At 45.4% G+C, this 24188-nt stretch overlaps 2 protein-coding genes across 13 annotated transcripts in view; one reads left to right on the forward strand and one right to left on the reverse strand.

Moving 5' to 3' along the window:
* RECQL5 (RecQ like helicase 5) overlaps positions 1-24188 on the reverse strand; it is a 38583-nt gene that overhangs the window by 4816 nt on the left and 9579 nt on the right. For 5 of the 7 annotated variants that reach the window (XR_004243746.1, XM_032128590.1, XM_032128588.1 and 2 more), the window contains 6 exons: positions 3778-4005; positions 2218-2317; positions 1678-1714; positions 819-877; positions 621-697; positions 46-139 (listed from right to left, as the gene is read on the reverse strand). Coding sequence is in view for 4 of the 7 variants with exons in the window: in XM_032128590.1 (XP_031984481.1) it covers positions 46-139; positions 621-697; positions 819-877; positions 1678-1714; positions 2218-2317; positions 3778-4005 (595 nt within the window). In the remaining 3 variants the exon portion in view is untranslated. Of the gene's footprint in view, positions 1-45; positions 186-620; positions 698-818; positions 878-1677; positions 1715-2217; positions 2318-3777; positions 4006-24188 lie in introns of all 7 variants that reach the window. The other 2 variants (XR_004243747.1, XR_004243748.1) reach the window with 1 other exon arrangement.
* On the forward strand, positions 7663-23847 carry SMIM5 (small integral membrane protein 5). Of its 6 annotated transcripts, XR_004243750.1 has the most exons (6): positions 7663-7810; positions 14215-14355; positions 16431-16584; positions 17977-18278; positions 21080-21212; positions 23147-23847. XR_004243750.1 is itself a non-coding variant. In XM_032128598.1 (5 exons), the coding sequence occupies exons 4-5, from the start codon at positions 16458-16460 to the stop codon at positions 18096-18098; spliced, it is 249 nt and encodes an 82-aa protein (XP_031984489.1). In that variant the 5' UTR covers positions 7663-7810; positions 13712-13790; positions 14215-14355; positions 16431-16457; the 3' UTR covers positions 18099-19758. The 6 variants fall into 6 exon arrangements, 3 of the variants coding, with proteins under 3 accessions (XP_031984489.1, XP_031984488.1, XP_031984492.1); XR_004243749.1 differs by lacking the exon at positions 21080-21212; XR_004243751.1 differs by lacking the exon at positions 21080-21212 and having other exon boundaries at positions 23150-23847.

Raw genomic sequence — 24188 nt, forward strand, 5'->3', positions numbered from 1 at the left:
CCCTGGAGCTTCCAGGGAGCAGCAGGTGGAGATGTTTGTCCCTACCTTCTTTAGCACAGCTGCCTTGTAGGAGTTTGCCATTTTGCTGGTCCGGAAAGCTTCATATTCCATTTCCACTGCACAAGCAGCAGGGTCTGACCTGAAACACAGGCTGGGGTGATTCCTGGCAAGACACACTTCTGCATCTGCAAAGGGAACACTAATGCTTAAGTATCTCCCAGAAAGTACTAAATCCACTCCCTCCGGTTCAAGAATAAGTGATAACTTCAAGTTCAGTCCTAAGGGATGTAGTGGTGAGTTGATGGAGAACGGAAAGGGTGATGAAAACGGTTTCAAATCAAGATTTTTGCCCACTGCTCCGTTTGAGAAGTACACTATCCCCATCTTGTGGGACAGGGAAGAACTGCCGCTCCTGGGACCAAGCTGATAACAACGATCAGCCACAGGAACCCTCAGATCTGATCCCCAACATCACTGCCAGAAAGATGCTGTTAAGTGAAACTACATCCTTGGACAAAATAACTTAAAAAAGCATTCCCTGAGAATGGTAATTCTGCTCAGGGAAGAGCAGGCCCTGTGTTAAGGGACTCAGTATGCACCCCTTTTTCCTCATCTCGTACCCTTTTCCTTCTGCTGCTGGAGTCTTTTGGTTGTTGCTCAAAGCTTCTTCCAGCATCCTCAAGCAGTGTTCCCGGCCCTAGGAAACATGGGATACTCAGACATGCTCTACAGAAGTCTCAGCACCCCTTGGCTTCCAGCCCTGAAGGAGTAAGGACAGGGCAGGCAGAAGCTTTGTCATTCTTTACAACATCCCTTACCTTCACTGTGAGCTTGGAGATCCTCCTGCTGGCAGCATCCTTCAGGGGACAGTCTGCACCTGCCACAGGAGAGGAATTTGGGAAAGGAGCCATGGCAGGGCTGAGCTGATGGAGAATGTCTCAGCTGTCATGGGGAGGTGCCAGTCCAGTACTGCCTGGCTTTCCCCTCCCTGCATTGTCACCCAAGGAACACTGTAGTCACCCTTTTTACCTGGAGTAGCTACACACTCCGAAAGACTAGGCAGAAACCAAAGTGAGAATGTTTTCTGTGATTGAGAACATCTACTTCAGAGTTTAGGACTGGCAGCTTTCCAAAATCTCCCCACATCAGAAAACCTTTCTTCAAGGCTCTTAGGAAACTCAAATTTTTTCTGCTCCCCCACAATATCAACCAAAAAGCCAGGCTGGATAGAGTAACGTGACCTATCAAGTGTTCTTTCACAACAGTTCCAGACAGGACCCCAAGCAGCACAGTTACAAACAGCAAAGGTTTTCAGCAGTCTCCTTATAACCCAAGTATTATTAGTAGCATTAGTATTAGTATTAGTATTATTAGTATTAGTACTGCTGCATAACCACTGCAGAAATAGCCTACACTACAAAGTCAGGTTAGACAGTTTTCCTTCTCTCTTGCTTATTTGGAAATGTTGTTCAGAAAGATGCATTCCATATCTTCACCCCAACCAAAGCTAAGCTGTGATCCATCTCCTCCAGCCAAGTTTTCACAGCCAAAAGCTTGACCTCTGTGCCTAAGGACTGATACCTCCAGTGGTGATGCTGTACAAATTGCATGCAGCTGCAAAATACAAGACTTTCTTCTCCCAAAGAAAACCCATTATAAATCAAAGAAGATATTTACTTGGAGGAACAAAATCTTCCTTTTCTGGTTCTTTGCCCTGGAAGAAGACAAAGATCAGTCAAACACTTCCATTCCTACTACACACATGCAGATCTAGAAGCACAAAAGACATCTTTTATATCCCTGCTCCAGGGAAAATTAAAGCTGAAGTTATAAAGGCATTGAATAAGCACCAAAACAGGGCCAAGAAGACAAAGAATGAGAACCAAAGCCAAAAGTTCACCTCTGTTATAGGAATATTTAAGAGAAGCTGAATGGGGAAATCTGTTTTCACTACTACCAGGGGTATTAAAACCAACAGGCTCCTCTTGCTCAGCACTGCAGAGAAACCAGCACACGAATAAGCTGCACTTCTTCCTATTATGGGACTGGCCCAGAATACGGAGAACACAGCAAAAGCAGAGGTACAAGAAATAAAAGACAACAAGCAGCAGCAAGATGAAATAATTTACTGTCACCAGTGCCAGGAAGCCTTTCTGGCTGTCAGACAAGCTCACAGCAAACCCTCTGTGCACCCCTTAAAAACCGACCCCAACGCACTTTGCGCAGACTCATCTGCTTCTTGTAGAAGTTGTCCCACTCCCGTTTCCGACGTTCCTCATTATCTTCATCCCAGTTCCCACTGCCTTCCTCATCATACCTGGATAAGGCAGGAAAGCAAGAGGAACAAGCATTTCTGTAGCTGCAGCATTAACTGGGGGACAAGTTTGGGAAACCATCCCAGTGATGCATCCCACATCCTTTTTGAACAAGTCTTCCCTTTGAGTTTCCCTGCCATTCCCCAACCTGGACAGCAAGTGAGTGTCCTCCAAAAATTCACAGTATTTGTTAACCCCATAAACTAGTAGGCAGTGGCATGAATTAATAGCATATAACTAGTGCCCTGAAAATGGAGGGCCCCATTTCAGAAGCTCTACCAGATCCTCCCAGGGGGTTCAGGAGTCACTGCATCATGTCATGTACCCCTTCTGTCAGTCCCTCCCGCCCTGGGAGCAGAGATGGCAGAAAGGGCCCAGCATCCATTCCTCAGTCTCACTTGTTCACAGGCTGCTGAAATAAATGAAATCCCCATCTCCAAACCACTGAAATACAGCAGCTGATCCTCACCAGACGTACCCAGGAATTCACTGCCTCCCACAGATGCCACAGCCAAAACTTACAGGTATCACAAATCTGAACTTTAGGGCTGCTGACCATCACAACTTCCAAGGCAAAACTACAATCAGACCATGGAAAGGTTCAATGAACCAAGTGGCAAACACTGTTCTGTACAACAGCATTGGCTGCAGCTTCTCAGGTTCTGAGACCAAACACAGGCTTAGGTCACAAGTCCTGGTTTCCTTTGACTCAGCTGGACTTGGCCAAAGAACAAAGCGACCGATCTCAAGCTTTTTAAGGTAAAGCAGAGGGCCAGGCCAGCCTACAGCACTGTGTATCCTGGCACAGCTTCATGGGCAGTGCCAGCAGAGGAACTTCATCCTGACACAGCTGCACAATCACTGCAGCTCTGCCAGGGAACAAGGGGAAAGAGAAGTTATCACCTCCACGCTGCCAAGCATCTTACAGAATTCATCATGTTTCCCACTGCACATCTTCCTTTTGCTGTCAGCCTGACAGGAAAATGTAGCAGTCTACAGAAGAATCTGACACTGGCACTTCATTACATCCTCTGTGGTGACTAAGTCCTGTCAGTGGCCCCTGGTCTACTGGCCCACAGACAGTTGTGCTAAATCAGGAATGAACTCTGGACCATGTCATCTTGGTCTCAATTTTAAACATTTTTGATCCTTGTGACTATGAACAGGCTGAGCCCACTTGCTGCTTTCAAAAATTTCAGGCTAGTTTCTTGAGCCAATTACATTGTGCAGGGCAATTCTTAGCTCTGTCAAAACAGCTTCTGGCTCTCTGGGACACGAACGTGAATGAGGCTGCCAAAGTGTGTGGAAAACGAAATTCCAGCTGCTGCTGCCAGAAAGTTACAGGAAAATACCATCCACACAGAAACATGTGCTGAAAATAGGAGTGGCTGGGCCTGCAGCTGGGAGATGCTCTTTTCTCTCGTGGCTCCTAGGAGCTGAGTGTAATCTCTTTGGTACAGACCTGCTGAAGCCTCTGCAGCCTCTCCTCCCGCCCTCGTACAGCTCTGGGTCGTAGCTATCCCGGGAGGATCCCGTGGGCCCGATGCAGGTTTTGCTCCAGCTGCTGCTGCAGAGTTCCAGTGCCTCCAGTTGCCTTTTCACTGCCCCTGGGTTCTTGCAGAAGTCACAGCATTTGTTACAAGGTGGGGTGACATCGCCAAAGTACTTCGCTATGGCAGCGTGGCGACAGCTTGGGAACACAAGGCAAAATCATCTGGTCATCACTTCTAGCCACAAAAACTCCACCCTCCAAATGCAGCGTGACTTTATCTAAAGATTTGAGTCTTGTTTTTTTCACAGACAATGTCTATTCCAGCAGGAATCACAGGGTTTAATCCCTGGAGCAGAATTCAGGCTCTGTTCCTGGCACCTTGCATAAAGTTTCTCTGCCTCCACTTCCCCATATGTAACAAAAATCAGTGTTAATCTCTTCTGCTAAACCCTTTCAGATCTTTGAGATCTGCAAAAGGAGCAGTTGATGAAATAAACAGTTATTAATTCTGTATCATTGGCTAAATATATTCCATGTCCTATCAGGATGGCTGGAGGTAAAGAGGCCCTGTTGATCACTATACCACAGAGTGTATCTATATATCTCTCAATGAAGAGTTTCTAGGTTTATTATTTGTGATTTGAAAGTGAAGAAATATATATTTGAAGACACAGGATTGTAAATTAAGTCCCAGAAATAGAGTCCAGACTGAGGTCACAAGGGAGCACCATTCAGCTAACACAGCCTGGATCTTGATGGGCTCACACATGCTCCAGATCAGCAGCCAAAGTTTGGGTAGAGTCCCACATGCATGAAAACCAGTCCATTTGCTCACACAGGATTGCACAACCAGTTTACCAGGCTTAGCAAACCAGCCATGTGAAGATGATTAGATTCTTCCAGAAATTTTCAAAATATTTTTGGCAGACATCAGTGTTTTGGGGTACATGAAAAAGAATTTGGTGAAAATATGCTCATCAGCAATACAGGCAGGAAGTAATTTCTCTTCTAGAACACTCCCTAGCTTAAACCAGGGAATACACTGATTTTGCCAAAGAATAATCAGGCAGTTACTTTCCCCCCTTTTTTTTAAGAAAGCAGGATTTAGAGGAGCTTTTTAAAACTAAAGTTTCACAGCAGAGATGGCTGGTTGTGTGTTAGTCAAAATGCTGATAATAAATATATGGAAACATTTACTTCATTTAGAGATCAAATCCTGCAGCCAAGTGGGAACAAAAGTTATTTTAGAATAAAATTACTTTACTACAAGGAAGAACAAGGTGGAAATTTTTCTTCTCTACCAAGGTGTGCCCTAGTGGGGTTACCAACTTTATCTGCAAAATGTGGATCACAGAGGGGAAAAGTAAGAGAGTGCGCACCTGATTTACTCTTATTCTAAACCCTTTAGGGCATGTCAGAACTTACCAGAGATCTAACAAACACATTTTTCTTCTTCGCTTTTGTCTGTGTGTGTCGGGGGGAAACACAACTGCACATTACCAAAGCATCACAAACAAACGCTGCAAGGGGCTGCAGTGGCTGCTGGCTCACTCCTTCCCACGGCCTGGGAGGTTGATCTGGAAGGCAGCACAGCAGCAGGTCACAGGTTCCTGTCCCCCAGCAGTGACCTGAGTGTGCTGAAGTGCCAGGGAGCTGGCAGTGCTCAGGTAAGGGCCTGCAGCAGGGTGTCTGCACCGTGCAGGGCACCAAAGCTTGGAGAGGGCTCCGACAAAGCTGCCTTTATATCCCCCTTAAAGCCACACAGACTCACTCTGCTCCTGCACTCAAAGAGCTCCTTTCACATGGAGGGGAAGGGTGGGGGGGACCGGGATGGGGGCAACACATTCGATCCCCTTGTCCTGCCTTTCCAAAAGAACTACTGGTGCTGCCTGGCCTGCCAATGCAACGTGACTATAGAAATGTCAGCGAGCTGCAAGTCAGCTTTTTGTTTCCCCAAAAGAAAAGAGACAGGCATTCTCATTAGTCCATGTCTCTTCCCCTCGCACGCACTGATCTGTATTAGAGTTAACTGAGGCATTCAGTGAGGGACAAGCCGTCTCCCCACTCCCACAGCTCACCAGGCTTATGCTGGGGAGGGACATCCACACACACCTCTGTCCTTTAGATGCCACAGGGGAGGGCTTTGGTGGAAGCAGAGATCAGCTGTGAGCTCACTGGAATTTAGAGCTCCAGTTTCTAACCCATCAGGCTCGTAAAGCCAAGCCCTTTCCACCCAGCCCCCTGTAACTGCCTTTTTCATCCTGAAGAATTACCCAGATAGGGGCCACAGCCCTGCTTTAGCCAACGGTGTTCAGGAGTTGAGCCATAACGGAAATTCAGTTGCAAAACTAAAATTGCAATCCTATAATTAAGGTCAAACGGCAAAAAACAAAAAGTTACCAACAGGGATGCTGGGGTTAATCACTGGATTAATGCTTAACACAAGAGTTCCTGAAATGTAGTTGGCTATGCATTACCATGTGAGGGGAGATCTTCCACAGTCACACCAACACTTGACTAATGACCACGAGATGGAGATGATTTACATAAATTAATGGTAGTTTGTATTATTATACATGTCCTAAAATTATTTCATCTTTTAAATATGCAACTGTATTATTTGTCTCCCCTCACCCTGCAAAAAGAGTATGTATGAGGTGACCATTGGTCTTTAAAATGTCTAAACAAAATCATTATGCCATTTCAGGCATCCTCCCCTGATTTGACATTATGGAATGGGATGAAGAGCAAATAACAACCAGGGTTATTAACACATTTTTGTCCATGGCAATACATTTCAGGAAAGTGCTAAACTGACCACACAGATGCCTGCACCTGTGTCGTTCCGGTAGTCCTTGTTTTTATTCACCATGTAAACCAGGAGCCCTATTCCTGCAATTAGGAGAAGCAGATGGACAGCCAGAGAAGAAGCAAAGTCACATATCCCAAAAGAAGGTCTGCCTCTCCCAAAAAACACAAGAAAAAAGCATTCCCTTGTAGAAGTCAAAGGATATATAGTCTCATCAGAAATGCTCCCTGAAATAAACAACTCAGCAAGCCTTGGAATAATGTGAAGTGAAAGGGTTAAAAAAGATAAAAATCATATGCGGGCAAATCAGTTACGCAGTCATCGAGCAAAAGCCACTTAATGAGCTTTATCAAATTGAAGAGCAAGTCATGAGGTTGATGAGAACTTCTAATTTTGCACCTCTCTGAAGGACTGTTCCTTTCAGCATCACCTGAGCTTCACCCTCTGAGACAAGACGGTGACAGTCAGCTGTCCCCAGAACACAAGAATCGAAAAGCTCAGCATCAAGAGAGTAAATGACTTGGCCAAGGGCATAGAGCAAATTCACCACCCCAGCATCAAATTCACCATCCCAGCATTGTCCCTGCTGCCCTGTCCGTGGCAGATCTCTCTTACAGTGCTGCACTGTCCTTGGGAGTTTCTTGCTCTGCCCCTTCAATGAACACAAGAGAAAAGCTCCTTCCCCCGGGAGTCGGAAGGAAATTGTACACCATAAAGGAAAGTTCCTTGCTTTAACATTGCCTCAAACTATCGCAGGGAGGGAATCGATTCAAGTCTCACTCCAGAAAAAGCCGTCATTAAAAGGTAAAGAAGAAACTCGTCTCTCGGAGGAGATGCACAGAGGAAGCCAGCAACAAGTGCCGGCCCTTGGGCGCCCCGGGGAGCTGGCACCGGCTCTGGCTCAGCTTGCGGCGGCTCCTCTCCCTCCCTCTTTGGCACACATGTAACACGAAACTTCGCATCTCCAGGACAACCAGCAACAACAAAAAAAAAAAAAAAAAAAAAAAAAAAAAAAAAAAAAAAAAAAAAAAAAAAAAAAAAAAAAAAAAGCAGAGACAACAGCTGGCTGTCAGCAGCGGAGCAGAGAGGAGCCGAGCGAGCAGCGAGCCGCAAGCCAGGATGAGGGGAGAGATGACGTGAAAGTTTAAGAAGACGGAAAGAAAAACAAGAGGAGAAGAAGAGCTCGCGGTCGGGGTAAGGCTGAGCGGTCGCTGCTGTTCGGTCAAGCGCGGCACCCTCCGCTGCTTAGCGAGGGGCTGGAGCCTGGGGAGCTCCACTGCTCGGTCAGCCATGGAGCAGAGCTTGGGAGGCGGAATTTGCTTGCCAGGGACACCGAGGAGCGAAGGTGGCAGGAGAAAAGCTTTTAATGGGATTGCGGAGAGCTGCGCTGCAGCCGCCCTGTAACAAAAGGAGCAGCCTGCGGTGCGCCGAGCCCGAGCGGGACTCAGCAACTCCTCTGCCGGCGACAAAGGCCGGCTGCTCGGGTTTCTGTGCTCTTACAGAATGTATGTCCTGATAAGCTGGTGACCTGATACAGAAATAGTCGGTGCGGACAAGGCAGCTGGGTCCGAGGTTATGCGTGCCTCTAGAGAGGAACTGGCAGCGCAGGCAGGCGCGTGTGAAACCCGACGGGTGCCAGCCACTGCTTTTCCCCGGAGCTCCTCCCAGCTGCAGCCAAGTTTTATCCCCCAAATCCTGAAGCAAAGAACTTAGAAAACAAACCCTGGTCGGGGAACTAGCACACTGTGCAAGTTAAGCATCTGTGTCCAATAGAAAGAAACGCAATGATTTTACACAGTTTCTAATGAGAACATTTTAAAAAGAATTCAGCCAGTGTATCAGGCACAGATGCTGGTTTAGTGTTCCAAGCAGCGTGAGAACCCACTGCTCTGAGAGGCACGTTCATGCACAAACACAGCTTATGGTTTACAGTAACCACAACATCAAGTTTGAATGCAGTGAGAAGGGAAGAAAAGGATCCCCTAAATACATGAAATTATACAACATAGAATCGTTTAGGTTGAAAAAGACATTTCAGGTCATTGAGTCCAAGCTTTGGTTTTACAGAGGTGTCCCACAGCCCGTGCTCTCATCTCTGTTTGGGAAGATGTATGGGAAGAGGTGCTGGTAATGGAGACTGGCCATATAAATCCCCATTTTCTGCCATGTGAAGCTGATTTCTCTGTTTGGAAGCTGTTGCAGCTCCCAGCACTGAGCTGGGACCCCTCAGCCTCTTCCAGGAGGCACATGGGCAAAGCCATTTACAAACAGGACCAGAGAGCCAATTCTCAGAGAAAGAGGTCTTCCCAATCCTACACATGCCTGTAGGGAGGAATGTTAAGGATCAGGTATTTCCACTTCTCTCCATTTCCATTAACGAGGAATGGAGGGCAGGTCTTTCTGACCTACGTGTTGTACAAACATGGAATTGGAACTGCCTGAGTGAGGAGATGTAGTTTAGACCCACATGCCTCCAGCCTGACCCTAAGGCTCAAGGGGATGGAGGGATGCTTCCACCCTGCTAATGGAAAGTCTCTGTAGGTTGGCTGTTGCAGTTAAGATAGTTTCTTAAATAAAGCATGTGAAAAAACAAAGTTTAGGGAAATAACAAAAAAAAAGTAAGGAGGGAGGAGTGAGGGGAGAAGAGCAGGGGAGGGAAGGAGGTAGAGAAACATGCCAAGTTTTCCTGGCCAAAAGAAAATCTTAATGGGTTTGGCTGGGGGCTTGTCCAGCCACAGCCGTGCTGTTCATGTGTGGGGAAGAGGCACAGAAATGTGAAACACATGTCTGGATAAAAGCAGCAGGACATGGCTTGTGTTACAGCTGTCACAGTGCACGGGCCTCAGCCTGACTGCAACCAACAGTGGTTGTGGGAGTGGAGGTACAAAATAATCCAAGTTTGATAGAGCGGCTCCTCTCTGTAAGACAACCCCTGATCACAGAGCCTGCAGTGGGCCAGAGTCACCCACTGGACAGCAGGGACTGGGAGGGGCTGGGAGAGAGCTGGGTGGGGGGAGCAGCAGCCACCCCACACCTCCATGCAGGCTCTCCCCACTACCCCACGCAGCCACAGCTGATGAGGTTCCAAACAATTCCTCCTGAGGCAGCAGCTGCTGCAGCTTTTGGTTTTGAGTTCCTACACTCCAGTGGCACCTTTACTAGGATTAGTCCAAGATATTTCAAGAAACTCAAAAATGCATGTAATTTATGAGACCTGTAGATGTGAGATCAGGGCACAGAGGTGGCTGTTAAAAGGTGGAGGAGTTTCCAGCACTCTCAGGGCCTCCAGATACTGGACCTCAAACACCAACTACTGATAGATCCCACTATGTTTGTGAAGTCACTACAAGGCTTTCACAGGCACACAGCTGCCTCTCAGTCAGCTTCCTGGGAAATGGATATTTTGCTAATATTAGAATAGACTTTCAGACTAGATTCAAGCATCACCAACCCTAAAAAAAGGTCTCTTGTAGAAAAGCTATAGGTTTATTTTTAAAATTGACCTTTTCCTTTCATTGGATGGCTCAGTGTTTTGGTTTCCCCACTTGAAAAATTCCTAGTAGTGAGGAATTATCTTGTGGGGTTTTGTGGACGTGTTTGTGGGATGGACTGGAGACAACCAGGGTGATCAGTAGAGGTGTAAAGACTCCCAGCTCAGTGCCCCAGTGGGTACCTCTGCTACTGAAACTGGGAATTCAGTGCCTTTTTATATTAATCTAATATTAGGTTGTAGGGAAGAGAAGGCACATTGACAGTGCTGCCTCAAAACCCATCTCCAAATAGTGTGTGGTGGAGATGACAGGGTATTCCAGCCAAAGGGTGACCCAGGCAGGCAGCTTTATAATCTTAGGAATGTGTGGCCTTCTGTTCCAAACCAACTGACAAAAGTCCAAGCTTTTCTCCCATGGCATTGAGCTACAATTTACCCCAGTGTGGGTGTGTGCTGTTAAAGGGCTGAATTCTCTTGATACTGGAAACTATTTTCATCTGCTTGGGAATGAATTATAGGTCTGTCTGGCTCTGTGCACTCCTGTTTTAGGAAAAATGAGCTTGTCTGAACTATAGTTAAGATTCACATGGCTGGTCAACTACAGTCATGGCAGCAAACACTGCATTAACAATGATGAGGGAAAAAACCATGCACTGATACTACAACTGCATTTCTATGGCCCTTTTCATCTCAGCAGTACACTAAAAGCTTGGAACAATAAACAATCATGCAGGAATTATGACACGTTATGCCAAAATGCATCCAAACTGTAGGCACACCTAGCAACTCAGCATTGTTTGAGAACAGGAAGCACTGCAAACCTTATCCATATAAAATCAGAAGGACATTTCAGGGCTCAAGAACAAAGCTGGTACGTTTTGAAAGTGGCCAAGCCTTCATGTTCTTTAGAAAGTGGCCAAGTACAGTCAGAGCTTATTTTAGAGTTTTAGACCAGAATAAAAAGCGTCCCCTCCCCTTTGGCTGCTCAGCACCCTCCTTTCATGAGGCTGGGCTTGCCTTCTAAGATTTCCTACCAGATAAGCCCCCACAATCCATACAGGCTTCCCATCCCTGTACAGGTCTGATTTCAACCGACTTTCTGGACTTGCCTGAGTAAGAACAGCACAACATTTGCTTTGCAGAGCCACAGTCTTAGGAAAAAGCCAAGGTTGCAATGAGAAAGTTGCCCTGGCATTCTACCTGATGGGAACATCAGGAAGGTTCTACTTTATAAGGTCTCTGGAGCACTCTTGCTATGGGCAGTGGGCAGTGGAGGAGAGCCAACTCATCATCACTGAGACTTGCTGCATTAGGACTAGAGGCATTGGCAGCTTCTTGTTCTCCCCAAAACTCCCCCCTCCAAAGCTTTATCTCCACTTTTAGGTTACTAGAGCAACAAACCCATGCAAGCACAGTAAAACCAATGGATCAGGATCATGACAAGAACAACATGAGGAGCATGGTTGGGTCAGGAGCAAACAAGAGCGGAAACCACACTCCCATCTACATCCATCCTAAAGGGGCTCAGTGAACAAAGTGCAAGAAGCACTGAGCAAAGCAATGGCCAGTTCAGTTTGTAACTGCAGCAAAACCAGGGAGTTGTTGCCTTTCTATCTAAAGATTGCCAAGCATGCTGGAAACTTGGACACACAACAATTAACAAACAAAGCTCTGATGTGGGTCCGTGTTCCGCTGTCTTGCAGAGATGAAGTCACCCAACAGTGGGATGTGATGACTTATCCGAAGTCACACAACCAGGGAGCATCACCAGCAGGCCAGAGGGACTGCCTGTATTTACTAACTTCCAGTCCTGGGGCTAAACCACAAACTTAAATTCATCCTTTTGCACTAAAAAAGGCTGTTCAAATACCCCTACGGTTATGAGTAAACAAGTGTCTCATTCTCAGCAGTAAATTTCAGCTCACCCACTCCCTACAGTTCACCTCTGGATGCAGCTGTGTCCACACACAGATCAGGACAGACCAAAAAACCCTGAGCAACGTAGAGCAATTCCAAAAGACTCACAGCAGCCTCACCAGCTTAAGGCAGACAGAGGGATATCAGACCCCACTGTACACAGCTCTTTTTCTTGGAAAAAGAAGCCTCCACATGCAGCCAGTTCACAGCAAAAAGGAACCTTGATGGAGGCTTTTCTCTTGAATGTCTAGATTGAGGCTTTTTAATGGCTTTATTCTCCAAAGGGCTGAGCAGCCAACTTCTTTGAGTGCTTCAGTATGGCACGAGTCCATCAAAACAACTCAGGAAGATAATTTCAGTGCTATTATGGCAATTTTCACAGCTTTCTTCAGTGGGCACAGCAAGATGAATCTGCATTAGTGCTTTCTGGGAATCTAAATCTACGTAAGTCCTAAACACAGGACATGCACTTTGGTTTTACAGGGTCATGTAATCCTTGCAGCTGAGCAGCACACCAGCAGCAGTTTGCCATTCCCCTGCATCATTTCTGTGCTCTGTCCTTTCAACCAAGGCTAACAACTCATGGCACATGGCAGAATGGGCCTTTTTTCACCAAAACCAGATAAACCCAAATTAAATTACTTGTTTTATTACCTTCCCTGCCGGGCCTTGCAACATAAAGGAGGGCAGAAAGGTTTGATGATCTAGTTCCACTGGCATCACTGATTAGATGAGTTATTTCTTAAATCAAAACCATGAATTTCAGGCTGCCACCCCATCCCAGCAGGATGTCACAAATTGCCTGTCACAAGATATTGTGTTACTTTCTTTTCTATGTGAGATTCTTATCTTGCCTCTCTTCATCTGATTTTCACTCCATGTGAGCTCTAACTACAGCTGTGGAGCAGAATTTCCTGACATCAGTGTGACAATGTGTTACGAAGACCACATTGCACTGTGGTCATTCAGGATTTTCTCCATAACGGATGAGTTCCATCAGCTTTGCTGCCCTACAGCCAAGTCTCCTCTGCTCTGGAGGGCTCCCATCCTCAGTGGGTGAAGTTTTGAGGAAGGACAATGATGAGCAAGGAGAAATTCCCAATTGAGGAAAATGCTGACAGACAATTACGTTTGCTCCAAACCATTGAGAATCTCTGAAGTACTAACTTGAGTGGCTCTAAAACAGCACTCCAGCCCTAGAAAGTAAATTGTCAGTTAAGGCCCACAACCTTAAGTTTCAAAACTCTTAAGACTTGCCTGTGTTAATAATAATCATCACAGTTACTGTTTCAGCTGAATATCCTGCACCACCTGGCCTTTACTACTGTTGGTGACTGGAAGCTTATTTGAACACAACATAATAAACCAAAAGGAATTAATTCTCACAGCTCCACTCTGTTATGTAATTAATGTCATCACCTTTGTGTTATACATGAGGCAGATGCATAAGACAACTGGTTTAAATCACACAGCACTATCCTTACCCTTGTGCTAATCTCAAGTGTAAAATCTTGGTTCCTGAAATCAGTTGGGAAAAGGTCACATCAAAACTAGTCCTGAACAAAGATTTTACATCACAAGTAGAATGGAACATACAGAAGTCCATGAATGTAACTGGCTTTCTTGGGGGAAATTTACTTTTTTTCTTTAAGAATTATTTTATTCTTCACCCTTTTGCCTCACTGCAGAAGCAGAAATCCCAAAGCAGAGAGCTCTTGGAAGCAGCAGAAACTGCAGTCAAGCAGAAAAACATTTGCTTCCTCACGGGTAGGTTGGAGACTGCACCACCACCATCAAACTTTGTCCCTGATGTAGTTCAGACCAAGGTAAACAAGCAACATTCCTTGCAAGTTTTAGAATAAAAACTCTTTCACTTAGCTCCAGATCAGGTACCATGGGCAGAGAGGAATGTCCAATACAGAGACAGGCTTTATCATTTTAGACTAAGCACTTTGCTAATCCACACGGAGTTCTACAATCTTGATCAGTAATTTTACACTGTATAACCAAAACTTCACAAGCCTGGCTCTTATACCTGTTGCTTCTGGTGCAGCCTAGAGCATGGCATGGAAGTTTACAGCAAATTCCTTATGAGGAGAGCTTCTGGACAGGCAGAAACACCTCCAAAGGGAACAAACATTTTCACAATGTTAGAGCCAGAAATTTTATTTTTTAAAATTTTTTCTTCTAGAGCCAAGAACAGAAAACACAAATCACTTCACCTCTGCCTTCTGCACTGTCTCTTGGAATGGAAACAAAACTGAAAACCTGCTGACACAGAATCCCGCAGCACTAAGGATAAAGCAGCCGTTTCTCGAGCAGCTCACTCAGGGTATGCAATCATCTGGAAAGAAGTATTTAACCCTAGTTTCAAAAGTGACCTTTTCAGGTCAAAAGACCACAGCTCTGCCTCCTTCCTGAGTTGCACAGCGATCTTTCTGTAGATGTAGATTTTCCATCCACCCCCATTTCTAAGAAACCAGCTGGTTCCGATTTTTATTCCTTAGCTTGGATTTAAAAGAACAAAGAAAACCCTTTTTGAATTGCATAAACATACAAAACTAATTTAACTTGGCACTGTAGTATTTAAGCCCAGCATGCAAAGAAACAGCCAAGGTTTCTCTGTCCTCAGTGTGTTTAGAAAAACTGAACTCCAAGCATGCATTTGTTTGAGTAACCAAGCCAGATGTGCAATAAGGAACAAGCTGGTTTGTTCTGGAAGTGCTGTCCTGGTCACTTGGCTTTGTGTTATCACCAAGATCAGGATATTAAATTGCAATGTTCAAGTCCCAAAATCCAGTGCTGACTGTTACAACACACACAAACCAGTACGTTTTGATACAATAATGAACTAAGAGTTATAACCCATTCAAGTGTTGACCTGTCCAAACACTTGTTTTAGGTGGAACTATGGCTATTTCTCAAAAATATCGAATTCCAGTTCCTGATTGAAGCCAAATTTGAACATCCATAGGTCTCATGCCAGCCAGTTTGTTGCAATACCTCCCAAAATCTTGCTCATGGGGTAAAAGAACAGCAAATATTGGTGACAAAACTGAGGCACTTAACTTTAGCAAGACTAATAATATTTTCAGTAACAATAGATGATCATTCTGAGAATAAAGGCGGCCTAAGATTACTGAGCAGGGCAGGAGGGATTAACTCCACAAGGGAGATATCTCCCTGGCAGATCCAGGGGCTTTTGCTTTGCTCATCATCAGCAGTGATGGCTGGAATCCACTGTTCAATTCATATATTGCTCTGTGGCTTAAAAGAAAAATACTCTACATTTAGCTTTCTTTATAAATTTGCATTCATCTGTAAGGACTTGAAAAGCATCCAGCTGTCCCTAATGAATGCAGACTTTAACTTTTAGAATCACATACTGATGCCATGATGATTTTTGTCTTTTCTTTTATACCCATTATACCTTTTTACAACTTCTGTATTCTTAGTGCTTTTTGCCTCCATTCTTGGACTTGTTTGTTCAGCTAGGAGACTAAACATTTTAGAAGCTTCATAGGTAGGGGTTAGTGTGCCCCAGACACCAAGGTCCTCTCCAGAACACATTCTGTAAACTGAGATAGAACATCCAGGGGAAGGCTCCCCAGGGAGGGGGGGCTCACGCATTGGGGAATCTTTGATAGATATGCTAATTAGTAACACCTATAATGTGATACCAGATCTTTTAGGAGAGTGGGCATTGCAGCGTGCATTGAGGTGCATTCGACCTGGATGTGGTGCACCTAAGGACCCTTAAAATAAATACCAAGGTAAAATCCCTTTTCCCCTTCTAACCGTGTTTGACTCTCGATTTTAAGACCAGGAAAAGGCATCAATACAGTAAAACTGTTTAATGAAACATTATTAATGGTATTGTACTGATGTGTTGAAGTAAATGCCTTTGCTCTTGAAGGGGTGTTCTGTAGCTCAAAGTGCAAGAACCCTTCAAGGGAGTCTACCTTGTGTTACTCAGTAAGAAACAACTGAAAACTGTGTACAGTGGAGTTCAGCATTTGGAATTCAGGTTGGGTTAGAACCGCATTTGTTTCTGGAAGGACAAGTTAGCACAACTGGAAAAAAAAGTACTTTGATTGGGTGAAAGCCAAGGGCAGGCACTGTCCAGCCCAACTCTGTGCCTGCTGAAGAAAGTGTCCTTGTAGGAGAAACACCGTTTGGACTTTGCTTAACAGTGCAGTTGACAAAAACACCCTCGAAGCTGGATTTTAAAATTAAAACAGTGCCAGAACACGTAGACAATTAATAGTCCTCCACCTTAGCTACTGGGAACGAGGACTGAGACCAGATAAACTTGTTTTCCTTGTGATCACCAGCTGTATAAGAAGGCTGGCAGCTCCCTAGCATTAGTCAGTGAAAAGGTTTATTCTCTATTTGGTTCTCCTGCAGCATAAAGCCTGGAGAGGTTGTGACAGAATGTCTTCTGAAAGCTTTCTGAAGGAAATTCAAGCCATTGGTGAGAAGTTTCTCCTTAAGCTCCAGAAACTGCCCAAGGCTGATCCAGTGGAGATTGCCAGCTTTTCTGTGGTTCTTCTGTTTATTGGTGAGTTCGTGGGTGGAGGCCAAGGGGTGTCAGAATTTCTCTCCTCTCCTACGGGGGCACCTTGCTCCACAGTCTTTGTAGGTGGGTTGGTGGTGTTGGCTGTTGTTTTCTAGGCTGTGCTCTGAGGGCCAGGTTAATTCCTAGGTAATTTTTTAACACTCAACATGTACCTCTACATGGATGCCGGGCATGACAGGCAACAGTACAGCTTTCCCCAAAGCTCCCATTTTAAACATTAGTTAAATCAGCAATATTTTAACCAACCCAGAGCTGCTGTAATGTTTTGATGCATAGGAGATAGTTTATGACAAATGGTATTAGAGCATCTCCCTGCCACAGAAGAAACTTAAGAGAGACTCTGAATGTCATTCCTGTATTGGCTCAGTGGAAGCCAATATGCTTCAGATGAGCCTATTTATTCTCCTCTGGTAATGAATGGCAAGATCCCTCCTGCTGCTCTGTGTGGGGATGGCATGGAAGGAATAACAGAGAACTGCTGGATCAAGGGGGATGAAGTTTGTTTATACAATGGCAAAATAAGCAGGAAGGAAGACAGGCACTGCTCCTCAAAGACAGTGTTTGCTCCTGGCCAAAAGGAAGGGTGTGTATCCAGCTGGACACTCCTCCCCGGGCTGGAATTCACAAAGTCACACCTGCTGCTTTAATTGGTTCATCCTTACAGCTGGTTCCCCACAGGTCTGGTTACCTGGCAGCCCAGGTCCAGGCTTTAAAGGAACACATGCACACAGAGAGCCATGCTCACACTCTTACATGTTTTGCAGGATTAAACATGTCATCCTTTTCAACTCCAGATAAACTAACACATCCCTGCCAACACCAACCATCCTGGCTAGGGTAGAGAACAGTAAGTTAGCCCACTGCTCTGTGAAACAAACCCCTGCATTTGAAGTACCTTATTTTTTCAAGCTAAATACAGAAGAGTAAAGCCAACCCGGTCACGAGTCTCTATGCTTAAAGAGTCTGCTGCACTCACTCTTCAGAAATACAGCTGCCAGTTTGAGTAATCAAAATCCCTCAAGTTGCTTTGGGGAGAGCTGGATTTTCATCCATTTCAGGCACATAGCTGTGCTTAGGTACTGCATGTCAGCTCCCAAACAAGAGCCCATTAAGTGGGTAAAGAAACCCTTGCACAGTTTGGTATGTAGCTTTTAAGGTCTTGAAATGCCTGGCAATGATTGTCCAGATTAAATGGAAAACCAATACAAAGGAGCAGGAATTTAGGAGGAGGAAGGTGGGGATATAGGCCAAAAATATTCTCAAGAAACCAGGTTTTGCTCATTTTCCTGCCCACCAAACAACTTGGAGACATAGGGTTTTTCTGCAGGGGTTGCTTCTATGCTGTGAAGCAATGTCCTTTGTTTCTCTTCCCAGTTACTGTGCTGGTGCTCACGGTCATTGCCTGCAGTTGCTGCTGCTACAGCTGCTGTGGCTGTGATGGACGCCCTGACCCCAGACACAAGAAGAGCCGAGTCCGCCCAGCTGCCCGTTCATGAAGTGACACAGCCTGCTGTCAAGGACATGCATGGACATCATGATTCAGTGCTGTGGGAACGACTTTCCACGCTAGCCCACTGAAAATGGCAATAACAATATTAATTAACATGATTCAGAGGACCAGAAATCACAGCGTGGAATTCCTTCTCTCTGTGACAGCCACTACTGTGACCAGAAAGGTAAAGCTCCTTTGCCATCGCTGTCTCCCTCTTCTGGGCAGGTGTGGGGTGGGAGGGCATGGACACAGATTGCTGAGAAAAGAGACAGCTTTCCCAAAGACAGCACTGCAGCTGGGCCAGCTGAGGATCTCCTCTGGGACACAGAGCCATGGAGCAAAGCAGAGGACACACACACAGCCACACACGAGGCACTGCCTGCTCTCCTCACCAGTGGCTAATCCAGAAGGATGGTGCTGGGCATTAGCAAAACCCACTGACACCACTGGGACGTCCAATTGCTCAGGTCATTGTGGATCAAGGCCAAACCTGCTGCAGGACACACGTTTAGCTGAGTTATCTGCTGAAAACAACAAATGGTGGACCTTCTGATCCAGGTGTGCCAGCTGAGGCTCTGAGTACAGCTGGTAACAACTGCCCCGGGGTCATTTCATTGGTGATACAATGATGGGAAATTGCCAAAGAAAGAAACTGATCATGTGGAATACCCTTTGTTAACAGAAAGATGAAGGCAAAAGGCTCACCAATCCTATGGCTCATTTTGACCATTCTCTGCTCCCCATGCTCCCTCTCCACCCCCTGTGGTTCTATTCTTCTGCTTATTGCAGATGCACGGTTCTTGCAGAGCATGGGAGCTCCAGGAGATTAACAAATCCCTATCCTTACTTGAGTGCCTGACTCCCTGCACTGTGTGCAGTTTATTTTAGTGGACATGAACATGATGCCAGGGGTGTGTTTATGAGCATGCACAGAGGCATTTCAGAGGAGTGCCACATGATGGGAACCATCACTTCAGGGTACGTGTGCAGGCAGCAGCTGACAGCGGGCACAGTGACAGAGCAGAGCCAAGAATGGGCTGTTAGGCTGGAGTTAACAAGTGCAAATAAATCCCTTTTCCATGCTGCAGCCACTGTGTATGTTTGGTTTACACTCTGGTGAACTTCCGAAAGGGATTTATGGATGTACAAGGCTGTGGCACAGGCTGCGACTTCCACAACTGGGACAGCACAAGAAAGCCACGATTCTGCACTAATCTCTGAACCACTCTACACTTGGGGTGTTTCAGCCCCAAATGGGAGACCAACCCCCTTTGTGAGAAGGTGTAAAAAATTACATGCATACAGAGAAGTCATCTTCTGCCTCTGTACCCCAACTAAGTGTGTGTACCAAAGCCAACATCTAGCTAGGGAGAGCAGAATCATCAAGTCTTTAACAGTGGGCTTTAAAATACTCTTTACACTTCAGAAGGTACAGAAAATAAAGAAAACTCTGCAAAGAAATGTATTTTCTCTGTTGCCTGCACCCATATTAGTAAAAGGCACATTACATCAGCTTCTTATATATTTAATGCACTTTATTTTTTGCCGACAAACTGGATCTAGGTATTTGGCATTTTTGTACTGCTGCACATTGGAATATATCTGCAGCCAGAGACACAGTGAATAGTCTAAGAATTGTAAGAAAAATAAAATTCCTGAAACTACCAGTGTTGCTTTTAAATTAATAAAAAGAAAAACTTTCCAGTAGAAAATGAGGATGTTCCTTACAAAATAAATGTTTGAGACCCAACTTGACAACTGCCAAGAGCAGACTGCACTAGCACGAGCTACATGCATGCACAGTTACACTGAGACTAACAAAGTGCTGGTTTTTATTAGGCTGTCCCAAAGCTGTCACTGCCAACCAGCATGTTAGGGGGAAACAATCTCAAGCACAGCATCAATTTAAACATTCAGAGGTGCATCACACCAACCTCCTGTCAGATAAGTCTTTGCTCATTTCATTCACAAACAAGTGGCAATCAAAGTGACTTCAGAAGCCTCAGAACCTCTTTTGCAGGAGACAGACTCAACACATGTTTTTGTATCCAGATTAAGTCACGAGACCTGGGGAAGAACAGAGCTCAGTTTCCAGGCTTGTGCTAGACAGTGCCAGCTCCAGCCATTAAAAGCATCCCATTGAGAGCTGTTCCAGCAGCACGGAGCCAGCCTGTGCTAAGACAGGGGGAAGCTTTGCAGGCTGGACACACACCAAGGGCTGACAGGTTGCTGTCACTGGGAGCAAGCTGTCAGGCCTTATCTCAACAGGAAAAGCCACAAATGCATGTTTCCCAGTGGTGGTACAAGTTAAACCACTGACAGATACCAGGCAGAGGGACAAGAGAAGTGGCTCCTGTCTTATCTCGGCCACTGTGAGTTCCTGAATTAGAAACAGAATAAACACAGCACTGTTAAAGAAAGGGAAGGAGAGAAAAATAGGCAATCCTCTAAAGGATTCAGGTGGCTTTCTGTAGCAGAGGAGCAGCCACCATGTAGAGGGGACCAATTTCTACACACTTGTCTGGACCTCACAGGCCTAATGTTCTGCTTTGGACTATTTTGTACCATTGCACTTAGCTGGACTATTCCTCCAGCTGGGATTCAGACATGCCAGTTTGCCTGATCTGCTGCTTCCTTGCATGCATTCAGGGTACCCTGACAGAGGCCAGCAAGTGTCCAGCTTCCTGCAGCTCTTCGCCTTCTGCTGACTGTAAACCTGCTGGTCCCTGGGTCCCTGCTCAGCACTCACACAAGCTTTTGTGTTTTGGCTTCTATCAGCACTCAAATATAGACACCTATAGGGAGCACTAGTGAGGAGGATCCTCTTGTTTCAACCTGCAGAGGGAGATTCAGAAAAGCACAGAATAAAGCAAGGCTGCAACTAACACAGCAACTGCCATACATATTGGGGAAAGCCTAGGAGGAACTGCATGGGAATACTTCAGTTGTGATGATGAAAGTGTTGAAACAGTTTCTTTCCCTGAGGAACCTCAAAGAGCCAGCAAGGCCAGCCCCTCCAGCAGAAGTGGTTGAAGTTCTACTGATGACTTAATGGAATAGCTTCTGTTCTGTAACATTATCCCTCTGGTTTCAAAGTGATTTGCTTGGCTTGTGAAAAGTAAGTTTCCTTTTACACACACATGCGGTCTCACACACCACACTCCTCCTTCTCCCTTTCCTCCTCTCTCCAGCACCATCCCTCTGGTCTTCTCCAGTCAGGAAAGTGATAGAGAGTTTTATTGCAGCTCACAGCAGTGCAATGCTCTGGAATGGGTTTATTCACCTGAACTGTCATGATGAATTTTGGACTGCAGGGCAGTCCTGTTCACAGTCTCACTGTAAGTATGGCACTCTCCTACTGGAGCTTGCAACACAGATCAGTCAGGATCCAGGAAACGTAGCCCTCTTCCCTCCACCACATCCTGCAGCCTGCCCCAGACAGAGGCCACAGTATGCCTTTACAAGCACTGCAACAGCTGTAGGAGTGGATAAAGCCATGGAGAGGAAGAAATGTCTGAGGAACAGCTGAATTAGGACTTTTTAGTTGGGTTCAAGGCCTTTAATTTGATTAGATTAGCCACACCTTTGCAGGAAAATCAGCTGTTAATCATTTACTGCAGCCCAAAGAGGCAACTTCCAGGCTACCTCTACAAGTCTCCAGGTACAGCAAGGGGTCCCTTACCACAGGCCAAAATCTCTTGGAGGGGGTGAAGAGGAGGCAACAGAGGAAACATCTACTACAAATCACAACAGCTACAGGTATTTATAAAATATCATACAGCTGTCCTATTCTGGGAGGTGAACTGCAGTCAGCAAAAGAGACAGGAACTTCCTGGGGTGTGCAGTCCCACAGGATTTCTGCCTTTGGGTCTGTGGAACTCGTATCTAGGCTGCCTCCTTTTTGAAGGCAAAGGAATCCAGAACAGCTTTGATGTCCCGTGTGCCTGTTGGTTAAAGACTGAGCACAGTGATCTGCCATCTACCCGGAAAACAAACCATGACCTCAATATATCTGGCTGCTGAGAAAGAAACAAAAACTTCAGCAAGTGTGAGCTTGTGCTTTGAGTCAAATCCAACCTGCTGAGGATGAAACACTTTAAAGGACTAATCCTTTTCCTTAGAGTACTCAGAATACATACATAAGAGGCAGCAAGTCAAACAAACTTTCAAAAATAACCAGTATCTCTTCCTGTATTACATCTGCATAGTCTATTTGCAAGAAAGTGTGAGAAATATTCCATCCTTTCCCTTGAGAAGCAAGGAAGCTTTAGTAAAACCACAAGATGCTCACAAAGAGATGCTGCATGTTCTTTAGAAAGCTGGCAGCCAAGTCATTATTCAAAGTATCAGTGAAAGAGCAAGTGAGATCCCAGTTTAAATTATTACTGGACCTCCTTGTGGGAGCAAAATTTATGCTTCTATTGCAGAGTAACAGAAACCATTACTAAAGCAAACTCCATTAGCAGGATACCCTTTTTAACATAATTGGACTATTCTAAGCCCTATGGAAGAAACAAGTTGTACATGATCTTTGCTTACTGCTGGTGGGGTTTTCTGCTTGTTGGTTTTTTAAATAAGTGTTCATTTAATCTCTGTTGTGTTCTCAGAGTTCTCAGAGTTGGTTCCCCAACTCTCCCTTTTAGAGATCTTTCCAATGGTACCAAGGAATTTCTCCCACTGAATACTTGTCTTTCATGTATAGGCTGTACAGCTGACAAAGAGTTCATATTGAACATGCTGGAGAGACATTGTATTATGTAAAATATTGATAAGCTACGATTAAAATAAATCTCAACTGCCAAAATCCTGTAGAGACAGAAGGATTTGACAGCACAGTAATGCTGCCAATGTTTTCCTCTTTACATCTCTATAGATCTGATTGTTAAACTGGCCTCAGCTGTATTTCCTCTGGGTTATGCTCCCATTTCTATGAAGGGTGACTCTCCTTTTGGAGGGGGATACCTGCAGGCACAGGCACCATGCGTACCTGCACTGGTTTTGGGGCATGGAGAGGATACACCAACACCTGACCCTGTTGTTGTCTGCCCCCAGCAGGGTGGAAGCCAGCATGTCACCAGAGCAAGAGGCATCCTCAGTTCTGGAAGACCTAAAGAGGCTGATTACAAGAAGTGACTGGGCTCTTGGAGGGCTGGTGGTGATTGGCATCTTCTGTCTTGTTTTTATTGCTCTCATTTTATTTGCTGCTGTCTTTGGGTGCTGCACATCTCCAAGGCACAGATGGGGTGGCTCATAGACAGCAAAGTGGGGACACAAAACTTGGTACAGCTGAGCAAGAACCAGCCTGGGTACAACCCCATTGTGTTGTTCACAGAGAACTCTCATCTCACTGCCTGGGTGGTTATTTCTCCCCATGCAACTTCCATGAATCAAGAGCAACATCCCAATGCCAGCAAGCTGCTCTGCAGGTCACAGCAAACTCAATACATGAGGCTGATTCAGGAACTGTGACATTCATCAAACACCAAAGCAAACTCATCTCTGATTTTTATCTTTCAAGCAAAACCACCAACCAGAGGTGGCAAATGGTCAGCCACCACCTAAAACTGATAAAGATGTCTTCTGCTGCTGCACCTACATGGGTTGGCGGGTTTTTTTTCACCTTGCAAAAGAACAATAGGAAACTCTGACCACTGAAAGCTTGGTCTGAACCCACTCTTTAAAAGCAGCTTATACCATTGTTCTCCTGTCATACTCAGGCCTAAATACACTATGTAAAAACTTGCTTGCCAGTACACAGTCTGTCTTTATTTGTTCTTATTTATAACCTTGCAAGGTCAGAATTTCAGGTTTGCTTTCACTGTTTGGATAGTGAGCAGACCTGTATTAATTCAATATGTAAAAAAGAAATGCAACGTGGCTTTTCTTTCCATAGCACCTCAGTCTCCTGTAGAGTTATGAGCAGGGAAGTCAGGCAGTGGTGCTGCAAGATGTGACTCTGGGATGCACATCCCATGATACACAGGAGGAAGAACGTATCAAGCTGAGGAAGGGAAGAAAAAGTCTGGGAGGTGTGATTGCTGATTAGGTCAGTGATAGTCCCTTACTCAGATTATTACTTTGAGGGTGGTGAGAT

Source organism: Corvus moneduloides, chromosome 19 (assembly GCF_009650955.1).
Source record: "Corvus moneduloides isolate bCorMon1 chromosome 19, bCorMon1.pri, whole genome shotgun sequence".
NCBI classification, from domain to species: domain Eukaryota; kingdom Metazoa; phylum Chordata; class Aves; order Passeriformes; family Corvidae; genus Corvus; species Corvus moneduloides.